Genomic DNA, 27662 nt, shown 5'->3' with positions numbered 1-27662 from the left:
TGGTTACATTTAAAAAAATAATTGTTCTTATTGTCAACCTTGTCATTTCAGTGCATTTTTTTTAGTTTGGGGAGCAGTGGAGTGAGAGAGAGGTCATGGTACACAATGGATTTATGTTTTTATTTTTTATTTTTTAACATCACTGTAAATATATATTTTTTTGATTTCTGTGTAAAGCCAAAACGTGGTTGTTTGTTTTAAGTTGTAATGTAGAACAAGAAAAAAAAGTAATTGCATTAAATGGGCTGGGTTATACAGTAAAATAATAAAAACGGTTCAATACGGTGGGGATATAGCTGTAGTTACACTGCCAGTTGGGTCATCAGTTCTCCTTTTTTAAATGTTAAGGCGGTAGATATTGTGATTACCTTCTAACAGCAGAATGTCTGTTTCTCTGAACAAGTGCACAGGCTGTGCAGACTCCCCCGAGACAGGTTCTCCTGATCCTCAAAATATGCATTATCAGATCCGCCTTAAGATTTTAGAGAATGCAAAAAAAAGTCAGCAAATTCTGTGCTGATTCACTTTGGTTAATCCTTACTGATCAACTTTTTCCCAAAAATACGGGTGCTTTTGCACCGCCTGCAGTGACTGCATGTTATTGTAGTGTCCACAGGTCTCTTCCGCATTACCTGTGAACTTGTGTTCCAGTACGGGAGTTGACTGACAAATTGACTGATTTCATTTGTACAGTGACATCTGGGAAAGGGATGCTGAAGTAATTGTGATGTCATGTCAGCTCCTTGTAATGATGTCATTGCTGATAAACTGGTTACGCCACACGCACGTGGTCTTTGCTTTGCTGACCCAGTGGCAGTGTGACACTATTGTGGGGAGGGTTCCAAACGGGGTGGCTTTTTTTTGGGGGGCGGGGGCGGGGGCGGGGGGGGGGGGCGGGCGGGCGTTCACTTTATGTATTGTGTACTGATATCTTGTACAGTTCTTTAACACACTTTAACTTTATTTACAACAGTATTTGTGTATATTTTATGAAGTAATAATAAAAAAAGAAAATTATTCCAAGCACTTGATGCTGTTTATGTGGATTTCATGTACATGTTGTACCATACCAGTGTGTCGCCCTTTAACGAATACCGTTCAAAAAAACCTGATATAGTCTATGAATATAGCTAATATAGTCTACTGTATGTTCATAACAGATTCTTCAGGCTTGATGTATTATGTGCTAATGAATTCAATGTAGTTGCCACCAATCGCTCTTATCGAACTATAACTATAGGACATTTGATCTATCGGGTTGTTTAGCAAATACAGCTAACTACAATGAAGTTTTTCTGAGAGGCGCCGATGTATCACACGGCGTGTTATGTACACAAGCGTATGTTCGCACAGCTGGCAGACGCATAGAGAAGGTCGATTACGTCATTTACTTGGGAAAGGAGGTCGGGCCCTGTGTGCACATGCGCAGGATCAGAATCCTGGTAGCGGTACTTGCGGACAGTCTGATTTACTGTAGCTAATCCCCAGGGATTGTGCTGGGAAAGAGCGACTGCGTGGATACGCAATATAGAGGGCAGAGGGTTTTTGGTCATTTTCAACGAACTGGTTTAGATAAAGGCTGACTGTAGATCAAGGAAGCCGGCAGAATTCAGTTTAGATAAATAACCATCAAGCTAACCACGTTAATGTTGCATCGGGAAGCAGGTGGCTAATGTTAAATAAGTGTGCCTGCGAAACGATTTATTTGTGGATTTAGGACGGCATCATTCTCTTCCATAATCTTCCAAACACAAATTCAACGCCTACAGCTCACTAACCAGAGAGTCGCTATTTGCATTTATTTAGTGTGTCGGGAGTGGTGAGCCTACTAGGCTACAGTAACGTTATATGCAGCGGTTGCAGAAAGCAGTTGATCACCACGCGACATCTGTGAGCAAGCAAAAGAAATAAACCTGTGAGTTTCAACGTTGTTTAATGCAGTAAATTTTGTACACTCTAGCTTGCGATGTGAATAATAAATATAGCTACATGTTTTCATTGACAGAAATCCTTGGAAGAAAATTGAATGATTGGAGTCAACCAGTCGCAACGTAAACAAGTTCACGGGCTGCTGCAAAGGAGGTGAGATGCGTTTGATTTAGGATTTCCCACGCCTTGGTTTAAAATGATTCCCATTTTTGCCAAACGTTAGCTTGCGGGTTGTATTTCTAGGGATCTCGTTCGCAAATACGAATGATTACGGGGCAATATTCAAGTAGCTAGTCATACATTTTATTTGAAAATAACAGTGGATTTTTTATATTATCATGCCTATAGCTACGTGTAGTTAAGACCTGCGAATCATCAGTATATAACTAACATTAGTGTAACGTAGCGCATCCTTGTAATTGTACCACAGTTCGTTTTTCGTTTATGTTGATATTACATTTTTTACAGGTGTTAATATAATCGTGAGTTGTTTTAACGATTTCTTGAACAAGATGGTGGTATTTAGCAATTTTGACGGTGCCAGTCTCTCGATGCCGTCCAGACCCTGTGACGGACGATGCAGCGTACGCTGGGGTGAAAACATGTCAACTTCAGTCGGACACACCTCCATATTTATGAAAAAACCGACAGCAGCGATTAAAAAAAAAAAAAAAAAAAAAAAAAAACTACCCTATTTGAGATATTGTTGTGGTTGGTACTTTGTATCATATCAAAAGTGCCTTTTTGTCGTGGTATTATTGTCGCCTTTAGAGCTAAATATGGTAAATTTAACATTTTTTGTTATTTAGATTAGGCCTAACTGTACATACCGAGATGGCTTAATATGTAAGACCTTATAACTGTAAATTTTCCCTTAATCTGTACGTCTGTCTTTTTTTCAAGTCTCACTCGTTATCGACGCCCTTTACCCTTCCAGATAAAATGCGCATTTCCCACGGCAGGTAAACGGAGTCGGCGTCGCTGTCCGCAGGCTGCGTAGAATCTGAGCCTAAACCTCCGTATGTCTGGTTTAAAAAGAATACTTTTTTACACGAAAAGAAAAAAAAAACGCCGACGATGGTCCTGAGAACGGTATGCTATTAAGAGGAATATCACAAGTATTGAGCACAGATTTTGCGCTCTTGGTACCGGGTCTTCGGAGTTAGGCGGATGCAGTGTCAGATGTATTCTATAAGAAATAAAGGTCCTTGGGTCAGAATGTTCTAAGTATTGCTGTGACTGTCTTTGATGCAGAGAGCGAGTCAGGAATTGGTGGCTGTTTTTAGCCTTGAGATAAACTACATGACCAAACGTATCTGCACACCCCTTGGTCTGCCGCTGTTTTTCATGGTTTGCGCTTCACCCCTTAGTTCTAGTGAAGGAAAAATCACATTTTGGATGATTCTGTGCTCCCCCAGCAGTCTTGGGAAGGCCCTTTTCTGTTTCAGCATGACAATGTCCCCGGGGCACACAGGGAGATCCATATGGCAATGTTTTGTCAAGAACGCTGTGGAAGAACTGGACTGGCCCTTACCTTACCAACACCATCCAACACCTTTCGGATCAGTTGGAAAGCCAACTGCGAGCCAGGCCAAATCACCCAATCAGAGCCCGACCTCACTAATGATCTTCTGGCTGAATAGAATCAAATACCAGCAGCAATGTTCCAACATCTAGTATAAAGAAGAGTGGAGGTTGTTATTGTAGTAAAGGGTGGAGCAACTCTATATTAATTCCCATAATTTTGGATGAGATGTTGGATGCCAGGTGTCCACTTACTTTTGGCTATGTAGTGTAGGTTCTTTTTTTAAAAATTATTATACATTTCTTACTCACTTAGGCCTTTTATAAAATACAGGTTGGCATCTGTAGTTCTGGGGCAGCAAAGACATACAGTGGCTAATCTTTCAAATTGTGTGGTTCACCTTTGACTGGTGAAAGTGTACCTTAATTTACTCCTTTTTAAAATTACACTATTGTACAGACTCAAATCCTGTTGAGTGAATTGAATTTTCTCAGAGTTTTCCATGGACAGTACAGGAGCTGGTGTTTGTATGATGGAGTGCCCAGGAATCAAGACGGAAGGAAGGATGTAAGACGCATGGCCAGCGTAGGTTCAGAATGATGTATCCTTATGCTATACCAGCATCACTAGGCCCTGGGGGCTTTGCCTGCAGACATGTGCCTGCTGCTCTGTGAGTTTCTCTCTTATAGTCAGTGAGTGTTGTGTTCGATGAGTGGTCAGTACAAAGTTTGTGTACAAGTGATGATCAGCAGTCACGTGTTTGCACTTCAGTCTTCTTGATTTTGCTAAGAGTTGCAATCCTGGATCTGGGGGTTGTTTTTTTTATTGGTTTTGCCCTTTGGTCATCCCTGATGGATTATTGGCTCTTATTATTAGGTGATCCTGCTGATGCCTTCTGCTCTGTTGTGCCATTTTAATGATGAAGGCAAACCGGCGACAAAATACTACACTCATCTGTGTGTGGGTTATCACACTTAAATGTTGACTTTGTAGATACTCATGAATGCTGTCAACCAATTCTTGTTGTTAAAACAGTTTGGCACACAGACCCCATGTCTGTCTGTGGTGATTTATATGTATAATTTTGGATATAATTCCCAGACACATACACACACACACACACACACAGACATATCCTCTATCCAGTAGCACACTATGCCAGCTCATGGGCCACATCCTCTCTTTCTCTCCCTCGCTCTCCTTTCGTCATCTTTCTTTCTCTCTGTCTCTCTCTCTCTCTCTCCCACCCCCCCCCCCCCCCCACCCCCACACCCTTCACACATGCAGCGCAGCGTAGCGTGTGTGAACGCTTTCCTGTTTTTGCCTTAACTGGGCTCGGGGGCTTCCACGACGGCCGTACTAACGGGTGCTTGCAGGCGAAAGGGCGGCTGCCTTTCTATGTGCTAAATGGGGAGAGAGCGGCAAGCGCAGAACACCTACTTAAACGACCACGAAAGATGGCTGGCCGTGGAGAAATGGGTGGGCGGTGGTGGGCGTACGGGCACTCAGACTGGGGGGGTTGAATATCGTGAGCACTGTGGGGGGGGTAGAGAGAGTCATCAGCGTCCTCACACTCACCGGCTCACAGCTTGCTGAAGGAAGGGAAGTGTGTGCTCGTTAAACAGTGCATTAGCCCTGTTGAAATGAAGCCAGGGTATTAAGCACACAGACCGTGCGAATGCGGGGCTGCTAGCGAGTATGAACGGCGGCTGTCGTGCAGCGAAGGAGGGCGCTGCATCCGCAGGGCTCGGATTGGTCCTTCCAGACCGGTCCTCTGGCTGATAGGAAGCGTTGGCAGTTTGTGGCGCGTGTAACTACGGAGGCGTTTCCTCCCCCCTGCAGATGAACGGGCTGTGGAGGCGTGATGTCCCCCTGTCGGAGCGGCTGGGGAGCGACTCTCCCGCGGGAATGGCGCCAGGACCTCCGGCCACCGCGGCCCCCCCGGGCCCCGCGGGGCCCAACATCTCCTGGCTCCCGGAGGCCCCCCTGGTGACCCCAGAGCCACCCATCTTCCTCATGACCACCGCCGCTCAGGCTGTGTCCGGCTTCTTCGTGTGGACTGCCCTGCTGCTCACCTGCCACCAGGTGAGCCTGGACCCATGCACGTGCACACATGCACACACACATAGACCCCCGCACACACCCATACACACATGCACACACACACGCTTACACACACCCATACACATATGCACACACATGTACATAAACACACACATACTGACATCCATACACATATGCACACACACATACCCTCATACGCATATATACAGGCACGTAGGCATTCACATACACACAATAATATTATTTGTTTGACTTATTGCTTTATTTTATTGCCTTTGAACCTTTGCATTTGTGTTTGCATATCTATTTCCTTTGACAGTGATAATGTACAAGTATTTTTATTCAAACCCCTGGGAAGTTGTTTCCTAGTTAATTTTGGTCTGCAGACCTTATTGAAGTGGATGTTTTTAGTGGTGTTCTGCAGAGATGGGAGTTGCAGGATTCTCTTGAAAAGATTCCCCTCATTGGTACCCTCTGTCCCCTACCTGTGAGGGTCTGTCCTTCTTCTGTTTTTGGCAATGGAAAGGTTAAAACGAGCTGTCACAGGGACAACAGGTGCACCTGCTCTGCAGTGATGTCAGAACTGAGCGGGTTGCTTAGCAACACCTTATAGTTCATGGTCCCCTGTATACGCGTGTTTATTTTCGTGTTTGCTTCGCCAAAACAGTGGCGCAATTCAAGCGAGGTGATGGCTGCCCATTGGACAAAGCAACGGGGGGTGGGGGGGGGGGTAACAGGATGTCGCTGACAAAGGGTTCCGACGACAAAAGACGTGTCGATTTGAATGAAACGTAAAGCGCCCAGGGTCACGCCATCTGACGGGCGTTCGACGCTGTTGTGCGCAGCAGTCCGCAGGATGTGGGCTGAACAGCCTCAGGGCCGTGGTGCAGAACTTCCTGTTTTTCATCTCGTTTGAAACATTTGCTTTTTTTTCGTAGATGAAGGAGCCGTGTTGGTGCAGGCTCGTGTTATATTCTTACGACGTTTCCTAGTTTTCAGCGCCTCTAGTGCGGCTTACCCGCCGTAAATTATTTACGCCCTCTTCATCTCCCCCAGTTTCTGTGGAACGTCTGTTTTCTGTGTAGCTGAAACACTTGGGGTCTTAGTTCCTGTCGGGTTAACACTCCCTTAAATTCACTATATTTTCCCGTTTTCTCCAAAAAGCAGAAATCAATAGCGCAGTCAAGATCCATGTAAATAGGCTTTGCCAGACATAAGTGCATATGGTTGAATGTTGATGAATGCTCACTGCTTTGCAGTGTAAAACATTCAAATTAAATACATTCAAATTTTAAAAAGATAAATATGAGACTTTGAGCCAACTGGGCCCTTTCCAACGGAACATAGCTGGTAAGTTTGTGAGGAGGAAAGTCAAGTTTTGTACATGCAGGACATTTGTACTGCTGCTCTTGCCTTGTTATTTAATAGTGAAAGTTGACAAGTAGTGTCATGTATTATATAAAACCGAAAGGGTATTAAAAATCTGAATTACAGTGTCTGAGATTCTCTGTTATTTTTCCATAATTTACGAATGATTGATTGAAAATTGGGACTTTTAGTATGCTCCCCCCCTTTTTTCTCTTCTCAATTTGCAATGCCCAATCGTATTCATGCTGCAACCTCCGCTGCCCAATCAGGAGAGTGCAGACAAGCGTGTTGTCAGCCGCCAGTTCTTATCATGCTGCAGCTCACGCAGACGTGATTCAGAAGACGACACTTCGCATAAACTGTGGAGGCAGGCTTGCAAGCACCCGAACCACCAGCCGGGGGCGCCAACGCGCGATGAAGTGCTGTCATCCCAGCCGAATGAATCCCGATGCTAGAACCAGCTGGCATTCGCCCTGCACGGCTGCCCGACACGGTGGGCACTGGCACAGTCTGGAGTCGATCTCGGACGTGGGGCCCATCCGCGCATTAGACCAGTGCCACGAGCGCATAACTGGATGCGCACCCAAACAACCCAAAATTGGTGGTACTTGTACTCTTTTCCATTTTCAAAATGGTCGAGTGGAAGGACTTGATTATGTGGTGTTATCTCGATGATAAATTTAAAACCCGTGCTGCTGAAAATGGCTAGGTGAGTAAATGTTTGGCTAACGCGGTCCCGTGCTGGGCCTCCTCCCCGGTACAGATCTACATGCACCTGAGGTACTACAGCGCCCCGAACGAGCAGAGGCACATCGTGAGGATCCTGTTCATCGTGCCCATCTACGCCTTCGACTCCTGGCTCAGCCTGCTGTTCTTCACCAATGAGGAGTACTACGTGTACTTCGACACGGTGCGCGACTGCTACGAGGGTACGGCCCTGCACACTGCACTGCTGTGGGAATGAGTAGCACGGCTCATATGAGGAGTGTGTGGGTACCCATGTGCAGTACATACACACACAGACACACATACTCCCGCATGTGCAAGCACACACACCCATACACACACACGCACACAAAAACATGCAGTTGCACACATACGCATGCACGAGCTCACACACACACACATATACACAAGTACACGCGTGCATGTGTACACGCATATACGTGAGCACACACACACACACACCTACATACCTGATTGAACCCCACATGAAAATGTAAAAAAAAAAAAAAGGATATGTAATGATGAATATGTAATGAAACACTCATACAAAATACATAAAAGTGTCACTGTAATTAAAAATACGCATGTGTACACACACATGCATGCAGATACACAGGTACACATGTACATATTACTTACAGCTGCCCAGGACTGTGTCACTATAAGAGAACCTTTAATACTGACTGTACACAGACCCTGTGATGCTAACCGTTGTGATATGCTGTAGCCGCTGCAGTGTTACACTGTGCTGCAGCTCTGCGGGAGGTGGCCTTGCTAATGCGACGCAATGTTCGCACAGCCTGTGCTCGTGTGCGTACGCGCACATGCGTGTGTCCGTGTGTGTGTGTGTGTGTGCGTGCATGTGTGTGTGCGTGCACGTGGGAATCTGTTCCTCCCTGATGACAGATGGCCTTCTCTCTCCCCCCTGGCTTTCTGAGGACAGCCATCTTTGTTCTGTTGTTCCAAGGCCTGCTGGGACGGCTGGGCAGGGGGATGTCGGTTGCCTGGCGACCGTGTGCGCACCGCGGCCTTGCGGAGAGGTTTTTTGAAAGCGGCTCACTCAGACAGATAAACTCATAAATCGGCGGAGCATTGTTATCCGATCAGCTGTATTCCCATAGCAACAACGAATCGTTTCCGGACACTTCTGCAACTGCGAAATGGTTGCAGTGAACGCCTGGATTGCATGGCTAAGCTGTGAGACCATCATCTCAGGCAGTATCTTAGCACTGCCACGCCCTGCTGATGCAGATGGGTTTCCTGCTCTATACAGTATGGGCAGATTCACTGTAGGCAGAGTGGGAGGTGGGGGAGTACTGACACACCTCCATCTCTGTCTGTACTGTGCAGTACATAGGGCTATGACCCTGCAGTAGGTCCTGGCTGCAGATGCAGTGTATCTGCCTGGTGGTAGTTTCCGGAAGGTTCTCTGGAGATGGGAGATCCGAACGGATGCAGTATACATGACATAAGTAGAAGTGAGGATGATGGCGTGGAAGTGATTAGATAATTATTAAGTTTGTTACAAGTGGGTTTTGAGCTCATAAAATCACAAAATGTGAAGGAAAGGCCTTTGGCCTATAATTATTTCAGTTAGAGATTTACGCTTGAGACCCACACATACAAACACACACTCACACACCCACTGTCTCTCACGGTCAGACATACACACACACACACACACAATCTCTCTCTCTCTCTCATGGCCACGTACACACACACGCTGCATGACAGAGTGCAGAGAACTGAAATGATCTCTGGTTGTTCTCCTCAGCGTTTGTGATCTACAACTTCCTGAGCTTGTGCTACGAGTACCTGGGAGGGGAGAGCTCCATCATGTCTGAGATCAGAGGGAAACCCATCGAGTGAGTCTGCCGCTCTCAGCTGGGGGAAAACACCACGTCCTGCTTCACAGCCTGGCCTGGACAGCTGTTTCAGTTACCCAAAGTCTGATTTTACCTTTAAACCACCGTGGGTTTGGAGGGAGTTGAGTTCTCTTGCATCCAGCTGAACGGTCTGTTTTCTGACACTGCGGGTGTCCTGTTGGGACTAGGGTACAGGGGATCGGCGGGTACATGAGCAGCATTTGGGAAGTGGTCACGTTACACCCCCACGTTTCTAACCTGCGTGTTCTTCCATACCTGCTCATTGGGCGGGAAGACTGCTGAAATCGGAGGCTGAGGGGGGGGAGGTGCTGATTTTCGCACTCTGTCCTCACAGGTGTGCTAGCTGGTAAATGTGTGGAAATGGGGCACAGCTGACCCGTGTGAGAGGGTGTGACGGGTCTTTCTGTGTTGGGGCAGGTCCAGCTGCATGTACGGGACATGTTGTCTCTGGGGAAAGACGTACTCCATCGGTTTCCTCCGTTTCTGTAAACAGGTATGAACAGCATTCCTCCTGCTCGTCTCCCTTTCTGTCTCTCTGTCTGTTTGTCTCTGTCACACTCATTCTCTGTCTCCCTTTTCATCTGTCTCTCTTTGTCAGTCTGTCTGTCTCTCTATCTCTCTCTTTTGGTCTCTCTCTTTCCTGTAGGCTTGCACTAATTTCCCATCTCCCCCCCCCCTCTTGTCCCTCCCCCAGGCCACTCTGCAGTTCTGTGTGGTGAAGCCCCTGATGGCCATGATCACAGTCATTCTGCAGGCGTTCGGAAAGTACAGAGACGGAGACTTCAAGTACGTCTGTGCACTGTGACATGGGGCCTGATTTATTCCAGTCTCCGTGTGCTACGTGCTACTTTAGCATTAGCATTTATTGGATTGGGCCAGTGTGTGAAGCGTGCTGTGTTCTGTGCTGAAGGGGGTGTGTGGTTAAAGTCAGTGGTGAAGATGCTGAGGGTGTTAGCGTTCATGCTGAAGCTCTTCCTGTGGTCTCCTTTCCCTCTCAGCGTGGCCAGTGGGTATCTGTACGTCACCATCGTGTACAACATCTCGGTCAGCCTCTCCCTCTACGCGCTCTTCCTCTTCTACTTTGCCACCCGCGAGCTGCTCGTCCCCTACAGCCCCGTGCTCAAGTTCTTCATGGTCAAGTCCGTCATCTTCCTCTCCTTCTGGCAAGGTCGGTCTCTGTGCACACGGATTACAATTCAAATTCAAAATAAGAGACATCTCGTTTTGCCAAAAAACGCAGGTAAATGTTGTCAGCGAAGTGAGGATTTAGCAAAATGCATTTAAATGTGTATCGATCGTGTATTTAGTAAATCCCCACACGGCAATAATTAAGGAGTTCTCTTTAGAGAAATATGTGGAATTTACACGGGTTTTTAATGTGGTTATCTCTGCGATTGTGTTCCCCGTCACTTCTGGTTGCTTCGCCTGCTTGCCTCACAGCATTCCCAGCATGCCTTGCAGATTGCTGGCGATGCGAGGCAAACCTGCCAAGTGACCAGAGGTGAGGCGGAACACGATGAGATAAGCAGAAGGACTCGTTAATTATTCTGTCAGGATTTTCAAAATATAAGATCGATATATATTGAACAAACACTTTTCAATTTTCCAAATCCAGTGCTTTTAACTGGTAACACTCTTGTTTCATGCCTACCTCTCTGAATGCCGAACACAAGTGCATCAAAAGTTAAAACACCTCACTTTTCCGACATGTAAAATATATTTATTTGATTTAATTTGATAATTATTATCAAATGATATCGATTATCAATTAAATTGCCAAATTAATTGATGGGCATAACGAAAAATTGAGAATGGCATCCCTCTTTCACGCTCTAACTCTTTCATTCTTTCACTCTCTCTCTTTTGATGGGAGGAATCAGTGATACAGTGAGATGACCCCCCACCCCCCCGCCCCTCTGCCCTCCTCCCCGCAGGCATGCTGCTGGCCATCCTGGAGAAGTGCGGGGCCATCCCCCAGATCAGCTCGGCCGAAATGTCTGTGGGCGAGGGCACGGTCGCCGCCGGCTACCAGAACTTCATCATCTGCGTGGAGATGTTCTTCGCCGCCCTGGCCCTCCGCCACGCCTTCACCTACAAGGTGTACATGGACAAGCGGCTGGACTCCCAGGGTGAGGAGGAGGGAGGGAGGGAGGGGGGGGGGGGGAGGGGGAGGGGGAGGAGGGAAGGAGGGAAGGAGGGAGGGCGGAGTAGGGAGGGAGGGAGGGGTTCACATGCTCCCCTCAGCTGAAGGCGACCGTTCACCCAGCAGGCCTGCTGTGTTGTGCCCGTGTACGGAAGCAAAAGCCGTCCTGGAAAAGTGACTTTATCTGAGCAGCCGTTGTGTCCGTGCAGTGTTGCGTACAATGCCGGGTTCAGTTGTGTCCCAGCTCAGTTTTTTAGCACGCTTTGGTGTTTGTAAGAGACGCGTTCCTGTTGTGGACTTCGACCTTTAGGCTGTGTTCTGCCTGTGTGTCTCAAACGTGGTCAGACTCAGCCCTGGTTGTTTTTATACTGGCTTTGGTTGTTATCTCTGAGTTTCTCACTCTTTCTGGTTAACAACTCTGATCTCCTCAATGATCTCTCTCTTTCTTTCCCTTTTTCTCCCCCTCCTCTGCTTTCTCTCTCCCCCTCATTCTTTCTCCAATTTCCTGTATTCCTCTGATTTTTTGTTTTTCTTTTTCTCTCTCCTCTCCATGTCTTTAACGCCTCTCTTTTTTCACCTCTCTACTGACTGTTTTTTTTAATCTTCTTTCCTTCTCACTCCTACCACATTTTCTGTATTCTGTTTATCCCGTATCCCATACCTCTCCTTATCCTTCCCCTCTCCCTCTCTCCCTCTCTCCTTCTCTCCCTCTCTCCCTGTGTGGCGCGCTCTGAAGGGCCTGTTCCCATCTATGGACAGTACGGTGAGTCTGAGACTCCGCCCCTTTCCGCTGCTCCTCCTCCGCTCAGCCTTTATGTGCTTTTGTTTTTTTTTTGTTTTTATTCATCCCGTCTTACGTTTGAGCTCATGCTGCTGTAAACAAAAAGCCCCGCACACATTTAGGTATCCCCCCCCCCCTTTCCTTAGCAAGGTTCATTTCTCACACATTTCCGCTGTTTTCCGTTTGCTTATTTGCGTTTTTATTTACATTTGTGCATTTGGCAGATGGCAATGGCAGCATTAATCCAGAGCTACTTAAGAGTGTAGCCACATTCAGCCTGTTTATACTTAGCAAGTCTGTTCATTTCTCTCTCTCCCTCTCCCTCTCTCTCTATCTTTCTCTCTCCCTCACCCCCCCCCACCCCCCATCCCAGGCCGCTGTGCCCCCATGAAGAGCATCTCCAGCAGCCTGAAGGAGACCATGAACCCGGGGGACATGGTGCAGGACGCCATCCACAACTTCTCCCCGGCCTACCAGCAGTACACGCAGCAGTCCAGCCTGGAGCAGCGCTCAGGCCCCCCCGTGTCCCGCAGCCACAGCGCCGCCAGCGCCCGCGACAACGAGAAGACCCTGCTGCTCAGCTCCGACGACGAGTTCTGAGCCTCGGCGGGGGGTCGGTGGAGGGTGGGGGGGGGGGGTGTGCCATGGGCGGGGCTTATGAAGGGGACACTGCGCCACAGGAATGCGCAGGCACCGTGGTAACCTGTCTCTGAAATTAGGACTTAGATGGGCACATTACAGGTACAAGCACACTGTGTTTGTGAAAAAGGCTAGAGTCATCCTACGCACGCACACGCACGCACGCACACACTCTCTCACACACATGCACCCACAAGAATGCGCACACACACACGCACACCCATGTGCGCACACACACAAAATACACAGATACACTCAGCAGAGAGACTTAAAGGTATAACACATTCACACTCAAACAGGCAGACACACGCACACATTCAGTAGAGACAGATAAAATGTATAACACAGTCACTCTGTTTATTTCATGTCAGTTCTCATTCCCCTCATTCATGAGCTCTTCACCAAATTGTTGCCAAATAGTAGAATAAGGACTCCTCTGTCCCCCTCAGCTTTTTAAGTATTGTTTATTATTGTTATTATTTTGTTTAATTGGGGACAATTAATTGGGGTGTCTGAAAGGGTCCTAGATATTTGCTGAGAATTGTTACATATTACATTTGTGTGAAAAAAAGTAATAGTTTTGCGATTGATATTTGAGCTTGTGGGTGACTTTCCTTCTGAACGAAATATGTTAAGTAGTGACGTGTGGATTTCTTTTGTGCTGTAGAGGGGCAGAGGGAGGGCCTCTGTGACTGACAGCTGCCGGTGGGGCTTAGTTGAGGGGGTGACCAATTGAGAGACAAGGGCTCTGGGCTTTGGCTATAGCCTGGAGCAGTCTGGATTATAACAGAGTAATTGGGCCGTTGTGGATGGCTATAAGCAGGACATAAGACACTACAGTGTGGCCCTTAACAGACAATGTCGGTTAAATGGCTGTACAAATAATGTAGGTTATATCTCTTGAGACATAAGCAGTGATGGAATATGAGCTGTGGTTTTATGAGAATCACTATTATTTTGTGATGTGATGTGTAATGTGATGCAGAAGGCTTTTAACTGCATTCAAACAAAAACTTTTGAAGCCTATATGGAAACTACAAGATAACGTTAGATGAACGTTTGGTGCCAGTCTTGTCTCTTTGTGTTTTATCATAACCGTGCAGACCATGGTACGCCCCCTGTGCACTGTGTTCAAGGGACGTAAGAGAGAAGCTGTCAGCCACAGAAGTGCCGTCAGCCGTGTGAATCCACAAGTGCACGTGGTTGTACATAGCATGTGCCACTAGGGGGCGACAGAGTGTTTATTTTTATCATTACTATCCACTTGGCTCCCAGGATGTTTTTGTGGAGATATGACACTCGTACTTGTACACAGAGTCCTCAGGGTCCCATAGTAAGATGCGTGTCTGGATTGTGCCATAGTTTCCTTCGTTTGGTTTCTTCCCTGTGAATGACAGTGCTCCTGTCCTGAGAATCCTGATCCAGAACCAGTGCCAACACTACATAGGCCTCTTCAGTACAGGGACAATATCACTGCGGTACAGTGGCTGTGATGTCACCTCAGGAGCTCCACCAATCACAGAGTAACCACCAAAAGAACAATGCCGGCATTGATTGACATTGATCTATTAGTCACCACCAGCGTTCTTTTGGTTGTTACACTGTGATTGGTGGAGCTCCTGCGGTGACATCACAGCTGTCTTACCCCTCTGTCACTGCTGCAGTGATGCCAGTGGAGGTCTGCAGTGTTTGAGCAGCTATTGTGAGACATGGGGCTAAATAAGCAATGAGCCTCAGTGTCTGTGGGACCACATTCCCTTAGCAAATGAAACACCAATAAACAGGTTCACACTGTAAGAAACAATGAACTGATTTATTTAGCTTATGTGACAACATGGTTCTCTTTAACGTATCTCCTCCTATCACAAGGGGTTTTTTTAAATGAAAGGAAACTGTTTAACTTTGCTCATCCTCTTATTCTTATTAATTTACCTGAATTCTGATGTATTTTATTATTGCGATATATGAATATATTATTGCTGAAGATGCAGGTTATTTGTAAATAAATTGTAAAAGGAGGTCCTGTGAAAATAGCTTTCGTGTTCACCATGCTGATGTTGAGCTGAGAAAAAAAGTGCTTAGTTTTGTACTATTGCTGTCCGTTTATTTAATTTTCTGTTTTTATTTCTTTGCTTTTTGTATATGGACTTAATGCTTTCACAGATTCTGCTTCTATTTTTTGTCATTGTGATGGTCAGATTAATAAAAGAGCAAATGTGTTTAAATTATCTTTAGTGCATTTTGAGAAGTCATTAATAGGAGATTAGAGTTTTACTTATTCTGTGTTCTGTTGCCTCACATAAAGGGTGTTTCTAAGAACCCTGCAGACTGGCATTTCCAGCTAAAGCACTCGTTCTTGGAATCCAGATTAAGGCAGTGCTGATTGGCTGGGAGCCCTTCTGGGCAATGTAGTGTTGGCTGCTGGATATCCTGTTCTTGTTGCTCGCCAGTGACCCCTCTGGTCACTCAGGAGCCTGCGGAGATGGGACAGGCCTACACAAATCATTGGGTATTCCAAATTGGGAGACTGGCGGATAAGGGGCAAACACGTACACTCATAATAATTTGTTACCATTGCCATGATGCAGCATGTAGGCGCTTCCTGTCCAAAATGGGGTAATGGGTGTGACCTCATCCAGAGGAGGGGAAAGGAGTCGTGGAGAAACAGGAGTTGGTGAGAGAACAACAGGTTGTGTAGTCATGGCAGGCGTTGTTTTGAATACCAGCGTTTGGCACGGGTAGACATATTTTTGGTACTGATAGTGGTTACGCATTAACGTACTTTGCGATGAGCCCAGTTGAACAGCATTTTTAAAATTTCACAAGGGAGGGCGTTGATTGGAGCTTTCCCGACAGTGGTGCATAAAATCTGTGATATGCTAAACAACAAGATAGGCAAGTTTTTTTTTTGCTGCATGATTTTGACCATTGTTGTTTGACAAATGAAGATTGAAGTTCCCCACAGTACAGTTGGATTCACAGTGTCCATCTGTGACTCGAACTCAGTGTAGGGGGAGCAGAGCGGGACATTATACAGAAGGACAGATCGAGAGAAGCCAAGAGTCCAGGTGAGCCTTAAGCTGGAATTTCTGCTTGGGACAAAGTGAAATGATTAAAATATGTTTTTAATGTCAATTTTGTGTAAACGGCCACCTTGCTTTTCTCAAATAGTATTTTTGTTATGTCTTACAGAGGTCAATTGTGAAACTAATGTAAGATCAACAGATTCTGTGTTATGATTCCAGGTAATCAGAATTAAGGATTTTTTTTTTCAAGAGCACTGGAACTCACAGGAACTCTGAAGACTGAACACTGAACTTAAGCCAGACCGTAAGTAGATTTGCAAACTACAACTGAAAGACTCATGGTTCATCCCAGTTGACAATAGCTGAAGCTAGTGTTCTTGTCTTTTAATGCGTATGTGTGGCTTATGCACATGTATTCTGCTCTCAGGGAAAGTGTGTTGTCATTGGTACATTTTCATATGGATGAAAAGTCAAAAATTGTTTTTTATGAAGGTAAGCAATTTATTTAAAGGAATAGTATACATTTACAGTATACTCAAAAACTGAAAGAGTGAAAATTTGAAATATTCATACTATTTATATTTTCCTTCTTATGAACTTAATTCTGAAGTTTTTCATCTTTTGATTTCTTTTTGATATAATATTTCAAAGTTTATTCAACATTTGCAGAGTTATGAGAACTTGCATACATACATTGAGTTCCATAATGGGACAAAGACATATGTGGTTGAAGTCCACATTCTCAATTGTTATTTCAGGGTATTTTTTATCTGCTTTGGTTTCACCATGTAGAAATTACAGGACTTTTTACACAGGCCATAACCCCCCCCCTGCCATATTTCAGGTAACCATCATTTTTGGGACATACTGATGTAATGTAAATGAAATTAAACCGTTTCTACTTGCCATTTATAACAATGCTGTGTATTTAAGGTCACATTTAGAGGTGGAGGCTTGTCTTTGAAATATTTAACTTTCAATTTTAATTCCCACAGCACCATTTTGAGTATTTTCTGTCGACAGCAAGTTTTCCTGCGATGACTACACTTTCCATTGATCCCCGTGAGTAGCTGCAGAATTGGGAATTGGCATTGTCTATGACTTGTAGGATTTTATGCAAGGATTGAAAATGAATATGTATTCACCAACAAACAAATGACAAATTAAAATAAAATAATATCTGTTTTCTGAAGATTTAGTATAGGCTAGATCCTGATTTATGATATTATTTATTTAGAGGAAAATAGGATTTTATATTTGTAGTTTCTTATGTGTATTTCATATTTTCCATTGTGTTTATTGTGTATTAAGTAATATTTCACTGTGTTATTAACAGGGGATATTAACAAAGAGAAGGATTCATGTGTAAAGCACAGCCCTGAATTTGTTCGTCCAACCAGTAAGTTAATACCACTGATCTTCACTGTACTGTCTCATGTTTACCATAAAATATGATATAAACATAATTGAAAGAGTGACTGTTTTTCTTCTGAAACATTCTGAATTGGTTTTTGAGGGTGTGAAATAGTTGGTAGGTTGTAAACATTATTTTTAAAAATTATTTTAAATTCTGGTCTTTCACATATTTCATGGAACATTATAATAATGATGAGATGAGTATAATCATATTCAAAAGAGAGCATCCCTCACTAATGGATGGATGTTTAGGGAGGTTAATTCACAAAGTGAAGTTTTATCACTTGCTATCATAATGCATTGTTCGCATTTCAGTATTTGTTGTTATTTGCCATAAATTAATAAAGCATGAATGACTGTTCATTAAAAAAGTTCAGAGTCACTGAAACATACGTTTTCCCCTTGAGTTATTTGTTTGTTTACCTGGCGTCCTTGAATGTGGATGATGTGTTTTAATGAAAATGACCAGTTATGCAAGTCTTTACCCATAAATCTCACTGTTCTGGAGGTGCTTGTTTATGTGTCAGGATTCAAGCCATCATGAACAACAAAACCTGGATCCTGAGATCAGTCAGTTGTGCAAGTGTCATGAAATTCTATTAAAAACAAACAGTTTGTTGCAGGATGTTGAGAGAATGTTAATTTTTAAGCTGGCTGCATTCATTCAGTTTTATCAGAACAATATTCAGCTCTTTTTGTTGTCTTGTTTGATCTTTTACTTATTTCTTGATACCTCTTGACATCTACTTGCACTCCCAGGTAACTCAAGTCGACATTATCACCTCTGATGAGACAATGCCCACGTGGTCATTTAACCAGTCATATTAACCCAAGTGTGTAATTTTACCTTTGACCCCTGGCCTGCTGTATTAACCTGAATGTGTTGTTTTACAGTGTCTAGAATGAGGCAGGTGAGGATTATGCTGATGGGTCAGACTGCAGAAGGACAGAGGTCTGCTGGAAACATCATTTTGGGGACAGAGGCTTTCCCAGTTTCAGAAACACAGAACAGTGAGAGGCATGATGGGTTCGTGGCTGGGAGGAACCTGGCAGTGATCACTACAGCAGATCTGTTTAACTCAAATCTCACTGAAGAGGAACACTCACTGAAGGTTGGGAAGTGTTTGAGCCTGTCTGACCCAGGACCCCATGTGTTCCTGTGGGTGCAGCAGGAGAGGAACATCACACAGGAGGACCGAAACGCTCTGAGGAGGTTCAAGAAGTCTTTCGGTGAAGGAGCTTCAAGGTACTCAATGGTGCTGTTCATGCATGAAGACCACAGGGAATATGTCTGTGTTGGTGATTCAGCTAAACTTGGTGATGATTATCTGCTGGACTCTATTCAAGACTGTGGGGGCAGGTATCACTTCCACAGCAAGAGAAACCATACACAAGTAACTGAGCTTCTGGAGAAGATCCAAGAGATTGTGGATGAAAATGGAGGCAGTTACTTCACCAGGGAGATCTTTAAACCATCGGAAGCTGTTCTGAAAGGCTCGGAGAGCACAAAGAAAGAAATGACTTCTGGAGAGGACCTGGAAGGTAGGAGGAATAAACTCTGAAGTAAATAATATCATGATAAAACGAGATTAAAATAGAAAGTAGCTGCTTTGGACTAACTTGAAGAACTTTTTTATTTTGACCACAAACGTCCAATTGGTCATATACCAGCCACTGTAAAGCTGACAGGTTGTCAGAAATGTCTGTAAATATCAAAAATGTCCTTCATTACACACAAAAATCATTTGGGCCAATCAAAAACATACACTATAACTGAAACAACACCCAACATGTGAAGAGTACACAAATATCCCACTTATGAGGGCAGAAAAGGGTAGTTTATGTACAAGTAATGTTTGTTTTACAGGTGAAAATTGTAGTTTGAAAATGTCTGTCACACATGAAAATGTGGAATTCCTATGTGAAGATGTACATGTGATTTCATGTCCAGTTTTGTTTTTGCATGTGTACCCCTGTAATAATTGAGTCCCCCACAATAACCAACTCCCTTTTCTTCTTGGTGCCCAGTGGCTCGTCAGTCCTCCCACTCGCTGCGCTTGCGCCTTATTGTCACCCAATTATCTCTCCCTGCCTACTCTGGATTGTCCCCACTTCCCAGCTGTGGCGTGCACACCAGTTCATTAAAGGACAATGCTACCCAGTTCCTGAAACTACCGGCTGCGAACTGTGGAGTCTAGCCGGCAACGGTGCCAGACGAACTCCCCCTAGAAATCTCTTTCCAGAAGCGTCATCATCCTCCAACCCTCACACAGCTTTGGCCGTATTTTTTCAACCTATCACCCTATCTTTCCCTAAGTCTAGGCTAAGTTGTCGAGATGGAGACACCAAGACCACAACGTTAAAACACACACTTTTAACTATCTAGCTTCTAGCTATCTATCTAGCTAACTTTAAGTGTTGAATTAATAATACCAAAAAGAATTGACAGGTGCGGAATCAATCAGGTTATAATCAACTATCTTAGCTAGCTTTTACTTAATGGCAAAAACTGAAGGAAACCTAGTACTAGGTAATAGTTTATTTATACCTTATGACAAAATACAACCAAAATTTATCCAAATAAACTACAGCTAATGTTAGCAAGTAACAATAAAGGCAAACTAATCACAAGTATATTTTATATTTTGCCCCTGATGGGGGCAAAAAACCGCACAAAAAAAACCTTCCGGTGAACAAGAAGGTGGCCGAATTAGCTAACCAGCTAGTTTGCTAACTGAGCATTTAATGGAGGAAAATTCCCCCGTCCTCTAACGTCAGCAAGGTCTTACCTTACTTATAATATTACTTTTTTAAAAACTCAAACTAATCTGAAATACACACTTGAAAGCACAATACAGTCCTGTCATAAACTTTTCCAAACTCCACTAGACTTCTTCCCCTCACGTATTCCTCTCTCTACTACAAACAGTAAGTACATGTCAGACATAAGGAATCAAGCAAAAGCAAGAGCAGCAGACCAGCAAGAGTTGAAAAAGCCATAAGGCACGGCTCTATGCAATATAACTCACAGGCCAAATGAGTTCTTCATTTTAACTATGTATGGAAATGGGTTAAATCACCACTGTACATATATGTGTGTTACATACATTGCCTTGTTTCCTTTAATGCTTAGTAGACAAGGTATTCATTTTTAAATATTGAGAAGTATAGCCATTATTATATATACATAATAAATGGTTACTACTTTCATAAATATAATTAAGTGCATATACTATATCATACATTAATTTACTACGTTAGATTTTTACTTATTTAAAAGATAATTGCAGTTACATAACCAACATTAATGCAGAAATTTCTTTTTCTGCTTTTTCCCATTTCTACCCATTTTTTGATTAGACTTTGACTGAAAGAGCATATTGGTCATTTCACACATTATCTAGTGTGTAGTAGGAGTGATAATCTGGAAAATATATATTTTATGTCGTCAGTAGAAATAAGAAAAAAAACACCATATACTGCCTTATATTTTTATATTTTTAATACACAGGTCCCTTGAGGAGAGAAGTTCCTACCATACTTGGCCATTCAAGAAGTAAGTATGAGATTCCAATATATTGGAACAATAAGATACAAATGCAGTACATAAAACTCATGATTTTAAGAATATTAAAATTTACATTCTTTCAACAAAATTCAACAAACACCAAGCGACTAAGCACACCAGTGCTCTTTTTCTTCTTAATGATGTTCAAACATTTGATTTTGGTAGGCCTAAGGTTTGGCCTATGTCTGTGACTTTTTTTAATTTATTTTTTTACACAGCCTCATAAAGGCTTGACTTTAATTGGCACAACTTTGGTCCTCATTATGACTAAGGCCAGTAACACTCCAGGGGCAATCAACAGCCTAGTATCAAGACTAGATACTAAGAGCTCTCTTATATCTGCTCTAGGGAAGCAATTGAACACAACTGACTAATCAGAAACACCTGTCAAGTCATTTGTCCTAAATATTATGGTGCACTAAAATGGAGGGGCTATGCATAAAAGTTATACATGGGAATGCCTGAAATATGTTGTTGCAAACTTGTTTCTTTTTCAGGTATGAATTTCAAACAGGACAGCAGAGAGCGTGTGAGGATAGTGCTGGTGGGGAATACTGGTGTAGGGAAGAGTGCCACAGGAAACACCATACTGGGGAGAGAGGCGTTTTCTTCCAAGACCCAAATGAGCTCTGTGACAAAGAAATGCCAGAAAGAGAAAGGAACAGTAGCGGGAAGAGAGGTAGCTATAATTGACACTCCAGGCCTGTTTGATAGCACCCTGTCAACTGAGGACGCCCAGCAGGAAATCATGAAATGCATTGGGTTGGCATCTCCTGGACCTCATGTGTTCCTCTTGGTGATATCAGTGGGACGCTTCACGCAAGAGGAGAAAGAAACACTCAGGCTGATCAAAATGACCTTTGGTGACAAAGCTGAGAAGTACACAATGGTCCTCTTCACCAGAGCTGATGACCTTGGTGATCAGTCCATTGAAGAATACATAGCAAATGGTGATCCTGAGGTCAAGAAGCTGACTGAGGACTGTGGAGGCAGGTACCATGTCTTCAGTAACCGAGAAAAGAGGGACAGTTGCCAGGTCATTGACCTGTTTAAAAAGATAGAAATGATGAACTGGGATAATGGAGGAAGCTGCTATACTCATGAGATGTTCCTGGAGGCAGAAATTGTAATGATACGAATGCAGATGTGGAAAGCGAAAGAGGAGGAGGTGAGAGACCTGGAGATGTTACAGGCTAAGTACAAGTCAGAAATTGAAGATCTAGAAATGGAAAAACAGGAGAGAGAGAGAAATCTGGAAAAAATACAGAGGGAGAAGGACAAATTCATACAACTGGAAGAGCAGGAGAGGACAGAACGAGGGGAGCAACACAGAAAAAGTAATAACCAAGATGAAGAGCAGGGGGAATTACTGGGACACCTGGCACTTCTGGAGAAGAAAGCAGGAAATGAGGAAGGGAGAGAAGGGGCCAGTGGAACATGGAGGCCAGAGCAACATGTTATAGAGAGCCAGGAGGATGGAGAGGAGGAAGAAAAATGCAAACAAGAGAAAAAAGAGGAACAAGATGAAGAAGGGAATGAGAAACTGATTGGAGGAGAGGGGAAAGAGAGAAGGGGGAGCAAATTTAAAATATCACTTAAAATGCCTGAGAAAATGAGGAAAGCAAAACAAAAGACGAAAGAAAAGAAAAAAAGAAAAGCTAATGATGAAGAGGAAAAGAAAACAAGCGAGACCAATAATGCAGATAAAGAGGCCGAAAAACCAATCAATGATGTAGAAGTGAGTTTGACAGAAGCAGAGTACACAAAACTCATAAATAAAATTACTCAGAAATATCAGGAACTTGCAAAGCAGCAAGCAGACGAGATTGAATCCTTCATGTTGAAATACTCAGATCATTTTGAAGCTGTGCAAAGAAAAAAGGAAAGAGGATGTGTGATACAGTGATCAGATGCACAGCGCATGCACTGCCCAGTTTCAGGAATGTGTGTTGGTGAATGTGGTGACACCACCATTTCACTTCCAACTAAAACTAGATTTTGGAATAATGATAAAATGTAGTGGAAATCTGGAGGTGTTACGTAGAAGACAGGGATTTTTTAACATTAGCATTTTTTTTACAAGACATTAATGCTATACTTGGCTATGTATAAAAGGTGCTGCCATTTTTAAAAGGTGAAATGAAAATGTATGAAATTACCATTTAATAAAAGTTGAGAATCTGTACTCTAAGCACATGTGAACTGTTCGGTTACAATTCTATTTACAAAGTACAGAGCCAAATATAAAAAATATAACTGCAAGCAGTGATTCCCGGGGTCCAACCAGCATAACAACAATTGGCAAACACAGATAATTGATGAAGGTGGCCCTGAACCAAGAATATGGATCATGGCATCAACTTTGGGACATGTCTGACCTAACAGTTATTTTTAGTGAATTTTTGAATCTTTTCTTACATTTTGACCTCTAAAGCACCACCATGTAGTTGGATTAAACTTAGATACACATACCAAATTTCATAACTTCATGCCACACTGCTTTGGAATTATTAGTTTAAGGAGATGCAGCTCCAATTTCATTGGCTTGTCATTCAGCCATATTTTGATACAGCTCCTACAACGTTTGTGTGTGTAAAAAGGTTTGTGAGATGAGGCAAAATGTAAAATTTCATGTATACTGGTTAATTGTTGTAGAAGGATAAGCACTTTAAGTGTTCTCATAAAACTCAAAATGGTGTGAAATACAATATGGTTCCTTGAGGCAAATTTGTTCTTTGTGAGGAGGGAATTCTACTGAAATTGTTTTCAAGCCTCCAGGTCAAACAATGCAGGAGTTATGATTGCTTAATAATTTCAATTTCAACTGATAGCACCATCAAGTGGCCAATCACCTGCTAATTTAGTATTGGGTTATTGGGTGCCACCATCTAGCAATATGCTAAGTTTCATAAGAATCAACCAAGCCTTTAAGAAAAGTAATAGAGGAGTAAATGTTGTAGAAAATGGTTGCCGATTCAAGATGCCGCTGATCCAGTAAGCACATAGTTACGTTCTGTGTGAAAGCCACACTCACTGCAATTTCATTGGCTCATAATTCAGACATTTTTTGATAGAAACACTAGAAAAGTAATACCTGCATAAAGGTTTGTGAGATGAGCCAAGCTGTGTAAATCCAACTATTTGGATTAAGGGAGGATAAAGGGAGGAGAGTTGCATGCATTTTCAGTGTTTTTCAAAAAATTCAAATTGGTGGAAAATACAATATGGTGATCTCATGGAACCTTATGGCACATTTGTTCTTAGTGAGGAGTGACATCTACTGACTGTGATGAATAGGGGTCTAACACCACACACACACACACACACACACACACACACACCGGAGGAAGTGGAAGGAGTCATGGAGAACAGGAATTGAACTATTGTCGTGCAGAGTATAGTTTTGAAAACCAGATGTATGTTTTATGTGGTAATGGTTGCGATTGCATATAACCATGCTTTTGGGTGAGCCCAGCTGAATAGCCTTTTTTATATTTCATGGCAAAGGAGGGATAGATCAGCCATTGAGCCAGGGGGCACTTTATGGGTATAGGAGCTTGGATAGAAAAGTGTTCGTGGTCGTCTGCCATCCAAAGACACACAACTGCAGTACAGATGAGATGATCCGCTCTCCTTTTCCTTGGTTTCAAAACCGCATAATGTGCTCATATATTTTTATTTTTTGCTTATATTTTGCCCTTTTTAAAATGAAAATGTACTGCTCCTTTAAAATGGGGGGAAAAAAAACAAGAAAATTCCAGGCCCAGGGAAATGGGCTGAGGGCTGGGATGGGATGGGACTGAGGACAGCTTCCTGCAGCTGGGGTGAGTCCACCTGTGGTTTGGTTTTTCGCACATACTCCACACCTTCTCTTTTCATTTTGGCACATGTTTGGGGCCTGAAGAGAGGGATATTGCATTGGATTAAAACAAGTCTAACTCAGCACAACTCTACATAGAAAACGAACAGTATTCTGTCTTTTTGCAGGAACTCTGCAAAAAGACAGATTACTGAATTTAAATCAGACAGTAAGTAGACTTGCTGTCTGATTTAAATTCATAACCCCCAAGGATAATCACAGTTGACAACCGCTGAAGCTACAGTGTTCCTGTCTTTTGATGTGTATATGCGGTTTATACACTTGTGTCTTCTGCTCTCAAGCAGTGTGTTGTCAGTGATACATTTACATATGTGTTTTTGAAACAAAGAAAATCAACTGATTTAAAACAATTGTACACATTTATAGTGTATGAAAAAATGAATTAAAGAGTGAATATTTCAAATGTTTCCTTCTGGTGACCTTAATTCAGAAGTTCATCAGCTTTCTGGAGTAATATTTGAAAAACTGTTCAACATTTGCAGACGTATGATAAATCACATCTGCTCTAATGGAGAAGCATCAAGTTTGTATTGAATTAGTTGCTCTCTTGCTCTCAATCCTCTGTGTGGCTCCTGAAGGCGACTGAAAAACACTTTTCATAACATTGCTGTATTTAGGCCATCGGTGAATACCAAAGTATCTCAGTGTATATGGGGTTATTAACTATACCAACCAGAACATATTTTTAATTTGATACTACTTATATTATTAACATTCATCTGGAAAAAGTTGTGATCTTCAATGCGAAGTGTAGGTGTCTCAGTGGGACTGGTACTAATGCCATTACATTCTCTACAGTCATTCTCTTGCAATCAGGAAATCAATTTTCTGCTTTTTTCCTTCCAGTAAACAGGGTTTACTACAAATAACATACTGCAAGTGAAATTCAGACGTTTTTTAAATTGATGCAATCTTACACCAGTATTTTAACAATTACCAGCCATCTCTGGAGATAGTGTGGGGATTAACGGAGATACCATGAAGAATTGCTGATCGTATCATCAAAATTACAGTGCTGAATTTAGAAAATGAGCAAAAATCATAAATCATCAATCAGTTGTGCAAGCATCATAAAATTCTATTCTAAACAACAAGGTGCTTCGCCGCATGTTGACAAATGCTTTTTTTTTTTTAATGAGAAACACATTTGTATGTTTTAGCCATAACCTTCAAACACCATTTGCTGACCACTCTCCAATGACACCTACTGGCAGTCCCAGGAATCTCAAGCCCACATGATTACACGAGGCAGGACAAAACCCATCAGGTCAAACATTTTACCTAAATGGGCTGTTTTACAACAATGTATGTTTTTTGAATAAACAAGTAAATTTAGAAAAATGTAAATATATAATAGGACAGTTGTCTAATATTACGAAATGAAGACCTGATGGTCACATAACACGGCAACTAAAAAATGAGCTTACTGTAAATATATTATTCAAACATAGACCTTTTCTGCTTGCCAGTTGTAACTATGCCGTGTATTCTGGTGTACAACAAGAGAATGTACAGGCCTGAATGCTTGACCCCTACAGTGAGGGGGCCCAGGGGTTCTATTATGCCGTGGGGGGCATTTTCCTGGCATGGTTTGGGTCCACTCGTTCCCTTAGAGGGGAGGGTCACTGCAAATCAATAGAAAGTTATTCGGAGTGATCACCTTTACCCTTTGATGAAACATTTCTATCCCGATGGGAGTGGTCTCTTCCAGGATGACAATGCCCCAATCCACAGGGCATGAGGTGCCGCTGAGTGGTTTGGTGAGTATGAAAATAATGTGAATCATTATGCTATGGCCTTTGAAGTCACCAGATCTCAACCCAATTGAGCACCTATGAGAGATTGTTCACCACCACCTTCATCAAAACACCATGTATTTTGAAAGAACGGTATTCAGTAGATTTCCAGAAACAATGCCAATTTTGGTCTTTCAAAAAATGTTATATTGTCTTATTTCAATTTTATTCAAAATATTATATTGTCCAATTTTTTTTTTCCAAAATCACATATTGTTCTTTCACAATCTTACATTGGCATTTCAAATGGCTCAAGGAATTTTCTAATAATTATGAGATGACTGAAATGATATCCAGAAGAAAGAATATACCCTTTCCATACCACACTTACTGAGGTCAATTCACAAAAAGTGAAATTTTATCAGTCCCTATCATAATGCACAGTTGACATTTCAGAATGGCATATTAGTTATTATTTACCATTATAAAGCATTAATGAGAGTGGTTTTCATGCCATTAAAGTTCATAATTAGAATTTCAGCCTTAATTTACACTCATACAGTCAAGAAATCAATTTCCTGAATTTTTTCATATTTGTAAACAGGCTTCACTGGACATAAGTGAAACACGGTGTTTCTGCAACCTTCAGCAACTGGTGTAGCTTTACTCCAGTATTTAAACATGTACTCATAACTGAGGATAGTGGTGGGATTGAGTGAGATACCATGAAGACTTTCTGATTTGTCTTATAGTATGCTAAATTAATAAAATTGGTTGGGCAATTGTGTAGGTTATGTCAGTCTGGTGCCTACGTTATTCAAGTTAAATTCAATAGCAAGCAAATGTTTCAGACCAATGAATTGTGCAAGTGTCATAAAATTCAGTTAAAAACAAACAGGTGGGTTACTGTGAGTTGAGCAAATTTTCATTTTTAAGTTGGCCATATTCATTTGATTTAGCCACAACCATGTTCAG

General features: G+C 42.8%; 2 protein-coding genes across 5 annotated transcripts; both read left to right on the top strand.

The window, feature by feature from the left end:
* The first annotated feature begins 1407 nt into the window (after positions 1–1407).
* LOC118216651 (transmembrane protein 184B-like) lies at positions 1408–15289 on the top strand. 3 transcript variants are annotated; one of them, XM_035398021.1, is made up of 11 exons: positions 1411–1915; positions 2006–2082; positions 5297–5539; positions 7650–7815; positions 9387–9477; positions 9916–9991; positions 10193–10284; positions 10497–10666; positions 11433–11627; positions 12378–12404; positions 12796–15289. In XM_035398021.1, the coding sequence occupies exons 3-11, from the start codon at positions 5297–5299 to the stop codon at positions 13020–13022; spliced, it is 1287 nt and encodes a 428-aa protein (XP_035253912.1). In that variant the 5' UTR covers positions 1411–1915; positions 2006–2082; the 3' UTR covers positions 13023–15289. The 3 variants fall into 3 exon arrangements, with proteins under 3 accessions (XP_035253913.1, XP_035253912.1, XP_035253914.1); XM_035398022.1 differs by lacking the exon at positions 12378–12404 and having other exon boundaries at positions 1408–1915; XM_035398023.1 differs by lacking the exons at positions 1411–1915; positions 2006–2082; positions 5297–5539 and adding an exon at positions 7281–7487.
* Positions 15290–15440: 151 nt separating this feature from the next.
* Positions 15441–24607, top strand: LOC118216650 (GTPase IMAP family member 8-like). Of its 2 annotated transcripts, none has more exons than XM_035398020.1 (7): positions 15441–16129; positions 16338–16391; positions 17083–17149; positions 17424–17486; positions 18398–19045; positions 21015–21059; positions 21569–24607. In XM_035398020.1, the coding sequence occupies exons 3-7, from the start codon at positions 17125–17127 to the stop codon at positions 22975–22977; spliced, it is 2190 nt and encodes a 729-aa protein (XP_035253911.1). In that variant the 5' UTR covers positions 15441–16129; positions 16338–16391; positions 17083–17124; the 3' UTR covers positions 22978–24607. The 2 variants fall into 2 exon arrangements, with proteins under 2 accessions (XP_035253911.1, XP_035253910.1); XM_035398019.1 differs by having other exon boundaries at positions 16307–16391.
* The last annotated feature ends 3055 nt before the right edge of the window (positions 24608–27662 follow it).

The sequence above is a fragment of the Anguilla anguilla genome, chromosome 17 (genome assembly GCF_013347855.1).
Source record: "Anguilla anguilla isolate fAngAng1 chromosome 17, fAngAng1.pri, whole genome shotgun sequence".
NCBI lineage: Eukaryota > Metazoa > Chordata > Actinopteri > Anguilliformes > Anguillidae > Anguilla > Anguilla anguilla.
Note: the sequence above shows the minus strand (reverse complement) of the source record. Positions and strands in the feature narration are given on the sequence as shown.

Bases quoted from the DNA above. Each gene is read 5' to 3' on its own strand.
- LOC118216651 (XM_035398021.1), top strand. From the start codon at position 5,297: ATGAACGGGCTGTGGAGGCGTGATGTCCCCCTGTCGGAGCGGCTGGGG. The intron at 5,540-7,649 runs GTGAGCCTGGAC...TCCCCGGTACAG, and splicing joins TGCTGCTCACCTGCCACCAG to ATCTACATGCACCTGAGGTA. The intron at 9,992-10,192 runs GTATGAACAGCA...TCCCTCCCCCAG, and splicing joins TCCTCCGTTTCTGTAAACAG to GCCACTCTGCAGTTCTGTGT.
- LOC118216650 (XM_035398020.1), top strand. From the start codon at position 17,125: ATGACTACACTTTCCATTGATCCCC. The intron at 17,487-18,397 runs GTAAGTTAATAC...GTTGTTTTACAG, and splicing joins TGAATTTGTTCGTCCAACCA to TGTCTAGAATGAGGCAGGTG. The intron at 21,060-21,568 runs GTAAGTATGAGA...TTTCTTTTTCAG, and splicing joins CATACTTGGCCATTCAAGAA to GTATGAATTTCAAACAGGAC.